The 15,250-nt window shown below is 41.7% G+C and overlaps 1 protein-coding gene across 1 annotated transcript; it reads left to right on the top strand.

Moving 5' to 3' along the window:
- Nucleotides 1-2,289: 2,289 nt before the first annotated feature.
- LOC123738356 (trace amine-associated receptor 13c-like) lies at nucleotides 2,290-3,673 on the top strand. Its single transcript, XM_045713425.1, has one exon. The coding sequence runs from the start codon at nucleotides 2,347-2,349 to the stop codon at nucleotides 3,307-3,309; it is 963 nt and encodes a 320-aa protein (XP_045569381.1). The 5' UTR covers nucleotides 2,290-2,346; the 3' UTR covers nucleotides 3,310-3,673.
- Nucleotides 3,674-15,250: the final 11,577 nt, after the last annotated feature.

Here is a 15,250-nt window from a genome sequence, read left to right as displayed (position 1 = left end):
ACCCAAACTTTTACAGAACTATTTCCATCCTGCCCTGCCTTTCTAAAGTCTTTGAAATCCAAGTGAACAAACAGATCACCGACCATTTCGAATCCCACTTTACCTTCTCCGCTATTAAGTTGTATTAATATACAACTGAGCAAGAGGACAAGTACATTAGAGTGTCTAGTTTGAGAAACAGATGCCTCACAAATCATCAACTGGCAGCTTCATTAAATAATATCCGCAAAACACAAGTCTCAACGTCAACAATTAAGAGGCGACTCCGAGATGCTGGGCTTCTAGGCAGAGTTGCAAAGAAAAAGCCATATCTCAGACTGGCCAATAAAAATAAAACATTAAGATGGGCAAAAGAACACAGAAACTGGACAGAGGAACTTTCCAGCTACAATAGTCATTTACAACATTAACAATGACTACACTGTATTTCTGATCAATTTTATGTCATTTTCATGGACAAAAAAATATGTTTTTCTTTCAAAAACAAGTACATTTCTGAGTTTCCCCAAACTTTTGAACGGTAGTATATACATATATATAGGACAAAACACACATCACGACAAGAGAGACAACACAACGCCCCATAAAGAGAGACCTAAGAAAACAACATAGCATGGCAGCAACACATGACAACACAGCATGGTAGCAACACAACATGACAACAACATGGTAGAAACACAACATGGCAGTAGCACAACATTGTAGCAGCGCAAAACATGGTACAAATATTATTGGGCACAGACAACAGCACAAAGGGCAAGAAGGTAGAGACAACAAAATATCACGCAAAGCAGCCACAACTGTCAGTAAGAGTGTCCATGATTGAGTCATTGAATGAAGAGATTAAGATAAAACTGTTCAGTTTGAATGTTTTTTGCAGCTCGTTCCAGTCGCTAGCTGCAGCGAACTGAAAAGACAAGCGACCCAGGGATGTGTGTGCTTTGGGGACAACTGGGGGCATCCTGTCCGGCTGTGTCACCACCTGGTACAGCAACTGCACCGCCCACAACCACAGGGCTCTCCAGAGGGTGGTACGGTCTGCCCAATGCATCACCGGGGCACACTGCCTGCCCTCCAGGACACCTACAGTACCCGATGTCACAGGAAGGCCAAAAAGATCATCAAGGATATCAACCATCCGAGCTACGGCCTTTTCACCCCGCTATCATCCAGAAGGCGAGGTCAGTGCAGGTGCATCAAAGCTTGGACCGAGAGACTGACAAAAACTTCCATCTCAGGACCATCAGACTGTTTAATAGCCATCACTAGCCGGCTACCACCCGGTTACTCAATCCTGCACCTTAGAGGATACTGCCGTATGTACATAGACATGGAATTACTTGTCACTTTAAATGGAACACATGTCACATTAATACTGTTAATATACTATTTTACACATGTCATATGTACATACTGTATTCTACTGTATTTTTGTCAATACAACTCAGACATTGCTTTTCCTAATATTTATATATTTCTTTATTCCCTTCATTTACTTTTGATTTGTGTGTATTGTTGTGAATTGTTAGATACTACTGCACTGTCGGAGCTAGGAACAAAGATTTTCACTAAACCCGCAAAAACATCTGCTAAATATGTGTATGTGACCAATAACATTTGATTTTGATTTGATTTTGTAGTGTATAATTCAGATCAGATGGACATTTTAATGTCTATGGAATGTTCCTATGGAATGAGACAATTTTGATTGCATTTGCTATAAGCGTGTACACCATGAACTTATGCTATCTCATCAAATTCCCTACTGTCAACTTTCCTACACAGTTGCCAGCTGACGTGTCGTGCCGTCATGTGTCCTGAGGTTGTGGGTTATGTTCCAAACTAAGCACTGACATCACCCAAACCAGTTAGTCTGCACAGTTATCCTATTTCCCATGTAAAATAGCCTTTGATGGACCAAAACATCACCCATACTATATTTTCCCCATTAAAATGCTTAGTTGAGTAAATGTAACATATCTCTCATCTCTAACTATCAGTAAGGTTGAATGACAGGCTAGGTGGGCACAGCAACATCCAATCCTTTCATACATTACATCATGTTTTCACAAATGATTTGTTTAACCAACCGTTTGTTCATTTCTGTGCTCACTTGTGTATGTTTTGTTGGTGGTGGTGTGTGTGCGTGTGCGTGTGCGTGTGTGTGTGTGTGTGTGTGTGTGTGTGTGTGTGTGTGCAGAGAGACGCTGGGGAGGAGAGTATCTGTTTGCCACTTAAGGATAAATAGAGAGGCAGAGCTCAGAGTTTGTCAGAAGGCGGACCTGACAGGATCACACACAGGACCAAGCAGGCGCAGGACCTCAGCATTTTGACCCTTTATTACAAATGGAGGAAAACAAAGATGTTCAATACTGTTTTCAAGACAGAAACTCTTCTTGCAGAAAGGCTTTGCTATCGACATCTATCTACATAACACTGTACATCTTCTTCTCATTGATTTCAGCAGTTACAGTATTTTTGAACATACTGGTGATCATCTCCATCTCTCACTTCAAGCAGCTCCACACTACAACCAACCTGCTCATCCTCTCTCTGGCTGTGTCAGATCTCCTGGTGGGACTGATTGTGATACCAGTAACGACTGTAGCAATAATGGAACCATGCTGGGTTTTTGGAGGATATTTCTGTGTGTTTCATATCTACATAGATTTTTTATGTACTTCTTTATCTCTGGGCAATTTGGTCTTGATATCTATTGACCGCTATGTTGCTGTGTGTGATCCCTTATTATACAACTCTAAAATAACAATGAGAAGAATTATGTGTTGTATATCCATTACCTGGTGTTGTTGTATCATATACCGTGCTGCTATTATAAACAACTTTGTAAATGTACAGGTACCCAGTAGGTGTTTGACAGAATGTTTTATTTTTGAAGGAATAACCTGGGGTAATGTCATTGACGTTGTATTTACAATGGTTGTCCCGTGCTCTGTTATTATAACACTTTATTTGAAAATCTTTGTGGTGGCCAGATCACAGGCCAGAAAGGTATTTTCAAAAGAGGCTGCCAGTGTGTCTGGTGTTAAAACTCTACAGGCTAATAAGTCTGAGAGAAAAGCAGCAAAAACTCTTTCTATTGTTGTTTTCACCTATTTCATTTGTTGGATTCCATTTCTACTTTCTTCTTTCTTTCATTTGTCTTTTTTTAGCGACAATTTATCATTTATCATTGGTTTTCTGCCACTGATTAATTCTTTTATCAATCCAATCATTTATGCATTCTTTTATCCATGGTTCAAGGTGACAGCTAAACATATTTTAACTCTGATCTTAAGGCGTTCATAGTTCCTTTGTTTTCATTCCCCAGTTTGAGAAACAGGTTAAATATGGTTTTGTAATAACATTGTTGTAATTTCTCCTTTCATGTAACAATACACTGACATGACTAATCTCAGTGTTGTCATCATAGATATATGTGGTTTTTATACAGAATAATTCGTCTGAATTGGAATGGAATGACTTGGAGAAGGCAACAGAAGGATTAAGCTTGTGTTATAAAAAGCAATGAAGACATTTTGAGTTGTATATTCCAAATACCAAAGTCTGTAGTTGTTCCATGTTATTTAATGATAAATAGTATGTAAGTATTCTAAAAGTACATTTTTAGGACATCATGAGTATTATGTATGTTTAACAACATCACCATCTAGTGGCTCAATTTGTACACAATGCCTTCAACAAGTAGGCAAATTGAAATGTGCAATATGCATCATATCAGATAACATCCAAGGAAAAAATAATGGTGTATTGTGTAAGTAGTTGATGGTCAAAATTAAGAATATGCAAATATGGTTAACACTTTATAATGTTCGGTAATAAACTATTTGTAAGGAATTTACAGTTTGCTTACCATTTTTGAATCATTACTCCCACATTTGTTAAACGTTAGTCAGCTCGGTATTCTCAAATGTATAAATAACTACTATATGCATTAATGATTAAGCACAACAGTGCAGGAAATCACAGTAGACACTTCAACCTCAACATACTGGTTATGAACACTACCACTACTCTCACTACATCACTGCTGCCAGGTCAGGGGGAGCAGCTCTCTCAGATGCTGTGGAGTCAGAATGAATATAGAGATTGGTAACACTTTATAATAACACTTTGTAATAAAGAATGTATAATGGATTAGTAAATAGTTTATTCACCATTCATGTGTCATTACTCCCACATTTGTATTAGTAAGCTAGTAATTCACACATCTCTAAACAACTTGTATAGTCTACAATAATTATTCATAAGATCATTCATATGTTTATTAAATATCTTTATAAATAATTTAATAATCATTAGTAAAGTATTTTTGCAGTCCCTAATCTAAAGTGAGGACTATTCATACTTTCTTAATACTTTATAAATGTTTTGAACAGTGACCAGTGTAATGTCTCACAAGAAGATGGACATGCTATTGGTAGACATTCCAGCAGTACCTGATGCTCCTTAAGTTCTCAAAATGAACTAGAACATTTCAATGGTTAAACAATAAGCACACAACACAGAGGATGTTAAAGGAAATATATTGAATATTATATTCCAAAACAGTCACACTGTTGTAGTAGTGTGCTGAAGGAAGTAACGTGTTTGTCTGAAAATTATAACATTCGTGTTTATTGGCAGTGACTATCAAAACCAAAGTGTGGATTGCAGTAACTCATTTAGAGCAGTTCATAGACTGCTTATATGGTAAGGGAACCAATATCTAAATAATAATTTAACTGAACATTACGTTTAAAGGGTTATTACCTTTTATACACTACCAAATCAAAATCAAATTTTATTGGTCACATACACATGTTTAGCAGATGTTACTGCGAGTTTTAAGCAGAATTCTTTGTTCCTAGCTCCAACAGTGCAGAAGTATCTAACAATTCACAATAATACACACATGTCTAAAAATAAAATAAACATATCAATATTAGGAAAAGCAAGTCAGTAGTATTGACAAAAAAATGCAGTGGAATACAGTATATACATACGAAATGGTTAAAATAGTATGTAAACATTATTAAAGTGACTAGTGTTTCCTTTAAATTGACCAGTGATTCCATGTCTATGTACATAGGGCAGCATCCTCTAAGGTGCAGGTTTGAGTAACCGGTTGGTAGTCAGATAGTGATGGCTATTTAACAGTCTGATGGCTTTGAGATAGTCTCTCGATCCCATCATTGATGCACCTGTACTGACCTCGCCTTCTGGATGATAGCGGGGTGAACAGGCCGTTTCCCGGGTGGTTGATGGTCTTGATGATCTTTTTGGCCTTCCTGTGACATCGGGTACAGTAGGTGTCCTGGAGGGCAGGCAGTGTGCCCCCGGTGATACATTTGGCAGACCGCACCACCCTTTGGAGATCCCTAAGTGTTTAGACCCTTTACCCAGTACCTTGTTGAAGCACCTTTGCCAGTGATTACAGGGTATGACGATACAAGCTTGGCACACCTGTATTTGGGGAGTTTCTCCCATTCTTCTCTGAAGATCCTCTAAGGTCTGTCAGGTTGGATGGGGAGCGTCGCTTTCTTGTCCCGAAGCCACTCCTGCATCGTCTTGGTTGTGTTTTTACGTCTAGGAGCAAAAACAACTCAGCCGCTAAGTGGTAGGCCACACAAGCTCACAGAACTGGAAGGCTGAGTTCTGCAGTGCGTAGCGAGTAAAAATCCTCTGTCCTCGGTTGCAACACTCACTACTGAGTTCCAAACTCTGGAAGCAACATCAGCACAAGAAGTGTTCATCGGGAACTTCATGAAATGGTTTTACATGGCCGAGCAGCCAAACACAAGCATAAGATCACCATGGGCATTGCCAAGTGTCGGCTCGAGTGGTGTAAAGCATGTCGTCATCTGACTCTAGAGCAGTGGAAACGCGTTCTCTGGAGTGATTAATCACGCTTCACTATCTGGCAGTCCGATGGACAAATCTGGGTTTGGCGGATGCCAGGAGAATTCTACCTGCCACAAAGCATAGTGCCAACTGTAAAGTTTGGTGGAGGAGGAATAATGGTCTGGGGATGTTTTTCATGGTTCGAGCTGGGCCCCTGAGTTCCAGTGAAGGGAAATGTTAACACTACAACATACAATAACAACCTAGACTTTGTGGCAACAATTTGGGGAAGGCTCTTTCCTGTTTCAGCATAAAAATGCTGCTTTGTACATAATGAGGTCCATACAGAAATTGTTTGTCGAGATCGGTGTGGAAGACTCTGACTGGCCTGCACAGAGCCCTGACCTCGAACCCATCGAACACCTTTGGATGAATTGGAACGCAGACTGCAAGCCAGGCCTAATCGGCCAACATCAATGGCCGACTTCACTAATGCTCTTGTGGCTGACTGGAAGCAAGTCCCCACAGCAATGTTCCAACATCTAGTGGAAAGCCTTCCCAGAAGAGTGGAGGGTGTTATAGCAGCAAAGGGGGACTAACTCCATATTAATGCCCATGATTTTGGAATGAGATGTTCGACGAGCAGGAATCCACATACTTTTGGTCATGAAGTGTACCTTAAAAGTAGGGGCCTTGATCAGAAAAACTCAGTATCTCATGTGACCACAATTTGCCTCATGCAGCACAAAACATCTCCTTTGCAGTGTGGATTGGGCTCTCAAGTGGCACAGCGGTATAAAGCACTGCATCTCAGTGCTAGAGGTGTCAGTACAGACACCCTGGTTTGAATCCGGGCTCTATCACAACCGGGAGTCCCATAGGTCGGTGCACAATTGGCCCAGAGTCGTCCGGGTTTGGCCAGTGTAGGCCGTCACTGTAAATAAGAATTTGTTCTTAACTGGCTTGCCTAGTTAAAGGTGGGAAAAAATGCCTGTTGATTGTGGAATGTTGTCCCACTCCTCTTCAGTGGCTGTGAAAGTTGTTGGATATTGTCAGGAACTGGAAAATGCTCCCGTACACGTCAATCCAGAGCATACCAAACATGATCAATATGTGACATGTATGGAGAGTATGCAGGCCATTGAAGAACTGGGACATTTTAAGCTTCCAGGAGTTGTGTACAGATCCTTGCAACATTGGAGAGTGAATTATCATGCTGGAACATGAGGTGATTGCGGCGGATGAATGGCAGTACAATGTGCCTCAGGATCTCGTCACTGTATCTATGTGCATTCAAATTGTCATCGATAAAATGGAATTTGTTTCTTGTCCGTAGGTTATGCCTGACCATACCATATCCCCACCGCCACCATGGGATACTTAACAAAATGTGGGAAAAGTCAAGAGGTCTGAATACTTTCCGAATGCACTGTATATCATAAGATAATATTGTAATTACAATTATTTTGAAGACCAACATATCCTTAACTACAACAACATTTTCCGTAATGGTTACTGAAATGTTTTACTTGCTATGTCTGTGATATGCATTCTTTTTTATCAACCTTGGTTGAATGCACTGACTGTACGTTACTAAGGACAAGAGCGCCCGCTAAATGAACAAAATGTAAATTAAAACTTGCAAAGAACACTGGGCAATATGTAGCTGCATGGGAATTCCAGTAATATACTGTCAATTTGATTACAGTAAAAATGTTGGTTACATGAAATTATTTGCCGTAAAATGGACTACAGTCGCTGTACTGTAAAATAAATTACAGTAACTTACTGGCCAATTGCTTCCAGTAAGTTCCTGTACATTTTACAGGAAATGTTTTAGTGTGGTTCCAGTTGCACCTACTGGGACAGCACCAGTCTGCGGTTGGGCTCGTGGCACCTTGTACAGGGACACACTGAGGGCCTATGGGACCAGAAGGAACCTTGGTTCGTCATTTCCAACTGCGCCAGAGAAAGCTGCTTCACTGGCTGCAAGACGGACATGTTGAAGAACAGATGTTTCTCTACACAGCCGTGGCAGCTGCCGCTTCAAATTGACACCAGTCAACCTGCAGGGGACAGACAAACCAGACATATTAGGTTCACACTCCTGAAGTAGGAACCTAGGTTTCAATTTGCAATATTTGGAATGTCAAAGTCAATATAAACCTCGAACTGCATAAACAAACCAAATGTTGTCTGACTTTGTCCCCTTGTTTCTTTTTCATTGGTTAATTTTGGCCCCAAAATAATGGGAGTGAATGAACTCAAGATGCAACTGTTTTCAAAATGGTATCTCGTAAATATCAAACATGTTCAAATATGGCTTGTGTAGGCCCATGCAGCTCAATAATTACTTTGTCTCAAATTGGAATTCAGAAAACAATACACATATTCCTCTATCATACACAAATCCTAAAGGGGCAATCTGCAGTTCAAACAACAACAAAGCGTCCACCCCACCACCTTTTTAGGTAAACATTTTAGGGATGAGACTGGGGAAATGTAACCATTTTCCCGATTGGCGCAGCAGTCTAAGGCACTGAATCTCAGTACTAGAGGTGTCACTAGATGGTGTCACTGGATGGAAAATTACTGAGGATAATAGCGAACGATATTGCCACTCCTATTTGCAATATTATACATTTAAGTCTACTAGAAGGTGTGTGCCCCCAGGCTTGGAGGAAAGCAAAAGTAATTCCGCTAAAAAAAGTAAGCCCCCTTTACTGGCTCAAATAGACGTCCAATCAGCCTGTTACCAACCCTTAGTAAACTTTTGGAAAAAATTGTGTTTGACTAGATACAATGCTATTTTACAGTAAAGAAATTGACAACAAACTTTCAGCATGCTTATAGAGAAGGACATTCAACAAGCAAAGCACCTACTCAAATGACTGATCATTGGCTGAGAGAAATTGATGATAAAAAGATTGTGGGGGCTGTCTTGTTAGACTTCAGAGTGGCTTTTGACATTATCGATCATAGTCTGCTGCTGACAAAACGTATGTGTTACGGCTTTACACCCCCTGCTATATTGTGGATAAAGTGTTATCTGCCTCAAAGAACACAAAGGGTGTTCTTTAGTGGAAGCCTCTCTAACATAATTCAGGTAGAATCAGGAATTCCCCAGGGCAGCTGTCTAGGCACCTTACTTTTTCAATCTTAACTAATGAATTGCCACTGGCTTTGAGTAAAGCGAAAGTGTCTATGTATGCGGATGACTCAACACTATACATGTCAGCTACTACAGTGACTGAAATGACTGCAACACTTAACAAAGAGTTGCAGTTAGTTTCAGAGTGGGTAGTAAGGAATAAGTTACTCCTAAATATTTCTAAATTGAAAAGCATTGTATTTGGGACAAATCATTCATTAAACCTTAAACCTCAACTAAATCTTGTAATAAATCATTTGGAAATTGAGCAAGTTGAGCTGATTAAACTGCTTGGAGTTACCCTGGATTGTAAACTGTCATGGTCAAAACATATTGATACAACAGTAGCTAAGATGGGAAGAAGTACGTCCATAATAAAGCACTGCTCTACCTTCTTAACAGCAGAACCTAGTTTTGTCGCACCTGGATAACCTTTCAGTCGTGTGGTCAGGTGCCACAAAAATGGAAATTTTGCAATTTGTTCAGAACAAGGGAGCACGTCTGGCCCTTGGATGTCCACAGAGAGCTAATATTAACAATATGCATGTAAATCTCTCCTGGCTCCAAGTGGAGGAGAGATTGACTTCATCACTACAGTAGTTGTATTTATGAGAGGTATTGACATGTTGAATGCACTGAGCTGTCTGTTGAACCAAACATACCCCACAAGACATGCCTCAAGAGGTCTCTTCACATTCCCCAAGTCCAGAACAGACTATGGGAGGCGCACAGTTCTACATAGAGCCATGACTACATGGAACTCTATTCCACATCAAGTAACTTATGCAAGCAGTAAAATTAGATTTAAAAAAACAGATTAAAAAAATACCTCATGGAACAGCAGGGACTGTGAATCAACACAAACATAGGGACAGACATTTGCATACACACACACAATAACATACGGAACTATACACACACATACACATGGATATTGTACAGTATGTATGTGGTAGTGGTGGAGTAGGGGCCTGAGGGCACACTGTGTTGTGAAATCTGTGAATGTATTGTAATGTTTTTTAAATTGTTCAAACTGCCTTAATTTTGCTGGACCCCAGGAAGAGTATCTGGTAATTTCACCGCTACGGATTCCATCTTTAAAGCTGCCAACCTCATAGTCATTGTCTGATTTCAAATCTAAACCTTTGCAGTATAGAGCCAAAAGAAGAAAATATGCTTTACTGTCCCAATAATTAGAGGGTGCTGTTTGTAACCCAATTGAACTAAATGTGGCCTGTAGACGTCACTCTAGGTAAAATCACATAGGAATGCATTATGTTCAGCAGAGAGACATTTTAACTAAATGCCTTTATGATGAGACCATTTAAACATAAACATAACCTATACAGAAAGCAAATAAAGGTCTTGTAAAATCTATTTGTCGCTAAATCCGGAGAAATGACAGACCATGTAAAACCTGTTAGTAACTAAATCCAACTCGCAGGAACAGTAATAATAGGTAATTAGCACTCATTTTTTCATGTTACTTTGATAAGTTTCAGCCATATGTTTTACTGTGGCTGTTACTATTCTTTAATGTTGGAGTTGCCAATAATGCTTTGCGTATTGTTTATCGTGTGTAGTATTATTCCTTCCTGCGTAAGTATTATTCTTTTGGTTGCACAAATACTTTTGCAGAAGTGGTTTCATTGTTGTATTGGTAAACATAGTCTTTTGCATGCACACTTACCACAGCATTTTCTGCCATGGGCGAGCATCTAGAGTCATCCCAGGGTCACCCCAGATGGTTCTTGACGCTTGCTCATTCGCATTGTAATTTATGACCCTGTGGTGCCAGGGCAGATCTGATAAGATCTCAGCCTGGTAGATTCTCACAGAGGGCTGGAGAGAGGGTGCCATAAATCTTGAGCCTCTGTCAATCCAAGTAATTTGTTTCTCTCTAAGAGGTGAAATGTTTATGTTTATATTGTGTTTATAGCCTGTTATAGTCATGTTGTAAGTGTGATGTTTGTTTTTTTTAATTCCAAGATGGCGTAGCAGTCAGACGTCTTTGTCCTCCTCTTGTCCCGTGTCCCGTGTATATATATTTTATCTTCTTCGCATATATTTTTTATATTTTTCCTAAACCTCAACTTCAATATACACTCCTGCAACCCACTTCACCCAATGTGGTTTGGATCTGCTATTTTCTAAAGTATTTTTCTTTACTTCCGAACCAGAATCCCCCAACAGGAGCTAGCCAGCTAACTAGCTACTAGCAAGTAGTCAGCTAACCACTGCTAGCGGTCATCAGCTAACATCTAGCTCGGAAATCTTTCTCCAGTTTGCACAACGCGATTCAAACCAGAGCGTACCGGACTTATTTTCTCTCCATATTCCCGGATTCCTACCGCAAGCTCTGATCCTTTTCACCTGGATCATCGCCTGGATCATAACTAGCTGCAATCTGAGTTGCTACTGCTGGCTAACGTCTCTGTCCCGAAGCAAGCATCAATTAGCCCATGCTAGGCCCATCTCCTGGCAAGCTGAAGAGGTCCATCAGCCACTCATTGGGCTACAATACCTATTTTGCCAATTGGCCTGGACCCCTTTCACTACACGAAGCCCTGCTAATCCATCACGGCTGGACTACCGATGTAATCTGCCCGAGGGTTCTTTTTGCAACAGGCCCCTCTGTCGAGACGTCCCCTGAATGCCCATCTGCTAGCCTGCTATCCGCGGCCCGCTAGCTGTCTAGAGCATATCGGACTGTTTGCTGAATAGGCCATCGGCCAATTTTCTTGGGCCACCATACCTATTTTGCCAATTGGACTGGGCACCTTTACTACACTAATCCATCACGGCGAGGCTCCACACGAGGAGCCTACAATAGACTTCTTCCTTCGTGACGTACCTCTAAGGCCCTTCTGCTAGCTTGATATCCCCGGCCCATCAGCTGTCTGAATCGCCGTGTCTCCATACAGCTTAACTACTCACTGGACCCCTATGATCTCTCAGCTACGCATGCCTCTCTCTAATGTCAATATGCCTTGTCCATTGCTTTTCTGGTTAGTGATTATTGTCTTATTTCACTGTAGAGCCTCTAGCCCTGCTCAATATGCCTTAGCTAACCCTTCAGTTCCACCTCCCACACATGCGGTGACATCACCTGGTTTAAATGATGTTTATTGAGACAATATCTCTCTCATTGTCACTCTATGCCTAGGTTTACCTCCACTGTATTCACATCCTACCATACCTTTGTCTGTACATTATGCCTTGAATCTATTCTATCGCGCCCAGAAACCTGCTCATTTCACTCTCTGTTCCGAACATACTAGACGACCAGTTCTTATAGCCTTTAGCCGTACCCTTATCCTAATCCTCCTCTGTTCATCTGGTGATGTAGAGGTTAACCCAGGCGCTCTCTTGTGTTGACTTCTGTAACAGTAAAATCCTTGGTTTCATGCATGTTAACATGAGAAGCCACCTCCCCAAGTTTGTTTTATTCACTGCCTTAGCACACTCTGCCAACCCGGATGTCCTAGCCGTGTCTGAATCCTGACTTACGAAGACCAACAAAAACCCTGAATTGTCCATCCCTAACTAACATTTTTCGACAAGATAGAACTGCCAAAGGGGGTGGAGTGGCAATCTACTGTAGAGAATGCCTGTAGAGTTCTGTCATACTATCCAGGTCTGCGACCAAACAATTTGAGCTTTCCTTCTAAAAATCCACCTTTCCAGAAACGAGTCTCTCACCGTTGCCACTTGCTATAGAGCACCCTCTGCCCCCAGCTGTGCCCTGGACACCATATGTGAATTGATTGCCCCCCATCTATCTTCAGAGCTGGTGATGCTAGGTGATCTTTCTATGGCTGGCCATGCTTTCCACCTGGCTACCCTACCCCGGTCAACTGCCCTGCACCCCCCCACAGCAACTCGCCCAAGACTCCCCCATTTCTCCTTCACCCAAATCCAGATAGCTGATTTTCTGAAAGAGCTGCAAAATCTGGAACCCTACAAATCATCCGGGCTAGACAATCTGGACCCTCTCTTTCTAAAATGATCTGCGGAAATTGTTGCTACCCCACTTACTAGCCTGTTCAACCTCTCTTTCGTATCATCTGACATCCTCAAAGATTGAAAGCTGCCGCGGTCATCCCCCTCTTCAAAGGAGGAGACACTCTAGACCCAAACTGTTACAGACCTATATCTATCCTACCCTGCCTTCCTAAGGTCTTTCGAAAGCCAAGTTAACAAACAAATCACCGACCATTTCGAATCCCACTTTACCTTCTCCGCTATGCAATCTGGCTTCCGAGCTGGTCACAGGTGCACCACAGCCACGCTCAAGGTCCAAAACAATATCATAACTGCCATCGATAGGAAACAATACTGTGCAGCCGCATTCATCGACCTGGCTAAGCCTTTCGACTCTATCAATCACCACATTCTTATCGGGAGACTCGACAGACTTGGTTTCTCAAATGACTGCTTCGCCTGGTTCACCAACTACTTCTCAGACAGAGTTCACTGTGTCAAATCAGAGGGCCTGTTGTCCGGACCTCTGACAGTCTCTATGGGTGTGCCACAGGGTTCAATTTTCAGGCCGACTCTCTTCTCTGTATACATCAATGATGTCGCTCTTGCTGCTGGTGATTCTCTGATCCACCTCTACGACACCATTCTGTATACTTCTGGCCCTTCTTTAGACACTGTGCTAACTAACCTCCAGACGAGCTTCAATGCCATACAACTCTCCTTCTGTGGCCTCCAACTGCTCTTAAATGCAAGTAAAACTAAATGCATGCTCTTCAACCGATCGCTGCCCGCACCTGCCCGCCTGTCCAGCATCACTACTCTGGACGGTTCAGACCTAGAATATGTCGACAACTACGAATACCTAGGAGTCTGGTTAGACTGTAAACTCTCCTTCCAGACCCACATTAGGTATCTCAAATCCAAAATTAAATCTAGAATCGGCTTCCTATTTCGCAACAAAGCACCCTTCACTCATGCTGCCCAACATACCCTCGTAAAACTGACCATCCTACCGATCCTCGACTTCGCCGATGTCATTTACAAAATAGCCTCCAACACTACTCAAAAAATTGGATGCAGTCTATCACAGTGCCATCCGTTTTGTCACCAAAGCCCCATGTACTACCCACCACTGTAACCTGTATGCTCTTGTTGGCTGGTCCTCGCTTCATACTCGTCCCCAAACCCACTGGCTCCAGGTCATCTAAAAGTCTTTGCTAGGTAAAGCCCCGCCTTATCTTAGTTCACTGGTCACCATAGCAGCACCCACCCGCAGCACGCGCTCCAGCAGTTATAATTCACTGGTCACCCCCAAAGCCAATTCCTCCTTTGGCTGCATTTTTCTTCCAGTTCTCTTCTGACAATGACTGGAACAAACTGCAAAAATCGCTGAAGCTGGAGACTCTTATCTCCCTCACTAACTCCAAGCACCAGCTGTCAGAGCAGCTCACAGATCATTACCCATCTGTAAATAGCCCATCCAACTACCTCATCCCCATACTGTATTTATGTAATCATTTTGCTCCTTTTCACCCCAGTATCTCTACTTGCACATTCATCTTCTGCACATCTACCACTCCAGTGTTTAATTGCTATATCGTAATTACCTCGCCACTATGGCCTATTTTATTGCCTTATTTCCCTCCCTTATCTTACCTCAAATGCACACACTGTATATATACTTATTTTTTTCTACTGTATTATTGACTGTATGTTTGTTTATTCCATGTGTTGTTGTATGTGTCGAATTGCTTTGCTTTATCTTGGCCAGGTTGCAGTTGTAAATGAGAACTTGTTCTCAACTAGCCTACCTGGTTAACCTCTCTTGGGTAGGGGGCAGTATTTGCACGGCCGGATAAAAAACGTACCCGATTTAATCTGGTTATTACTACTGCCCAGAAACTAGAATATGCATATAATTGTTTGATTTGGATAGAAAACACCCTAAAGTTTCTAAAACTGTTTGAATGGTGTCTGTGAGTATAACAGAACTCATATGGCAGGCAAAAACCTGAGAAGATTCCTTACAGGAAGTGCCCTCTCTGACCATTTCTTGGCCTTCTACACTCTCTTTATTGAAAACTGAGGATTTCTGCTGTAACGTGACACTTCCTACGGCTCCCATAGGCTCTCAGAGGGCGCCAGAACGTTGAATGATGACTTTGCAGGCCATGGCTGAAAAACAGTAGCGCATTTGGTAAGTGGTCGATCAGAGAACAATGAGACGGGGTGCGCGTGCACGTGAAGAGTCCATTTTAGATTTTTAGTCTT

The sequence above is a fragment of the Salmo salar genome, unplaced genomic scaffold (genome assembly GCF_905237065.1).
Source record: "Salmo salar unplaced genomic scaffold, Ssal_v3.1, whole genome shotgun sequence".
NCBI classification, from domain to species: domain Eukaryota; kingdom Metazoa; phylum Chordata; class Actinopteri; order Salmoniformes; family Salmonidae; genus Salmo; species Salmo salar.
Note: the sequence above shows the minus strand (reverse complement) of the source record. Positions and strands in the feature narration are given on the sequence as shown.

Bases quoted from the DNA above. Each gene is read 5' to 3' on its own strand.
- LOC123738356 (XM_045713425.1), top strand. From the start codon at position 2,347: ATGGAGGAAAACAAAGATGTTCAATACTGTTTTCAAGACAGAAACTCT.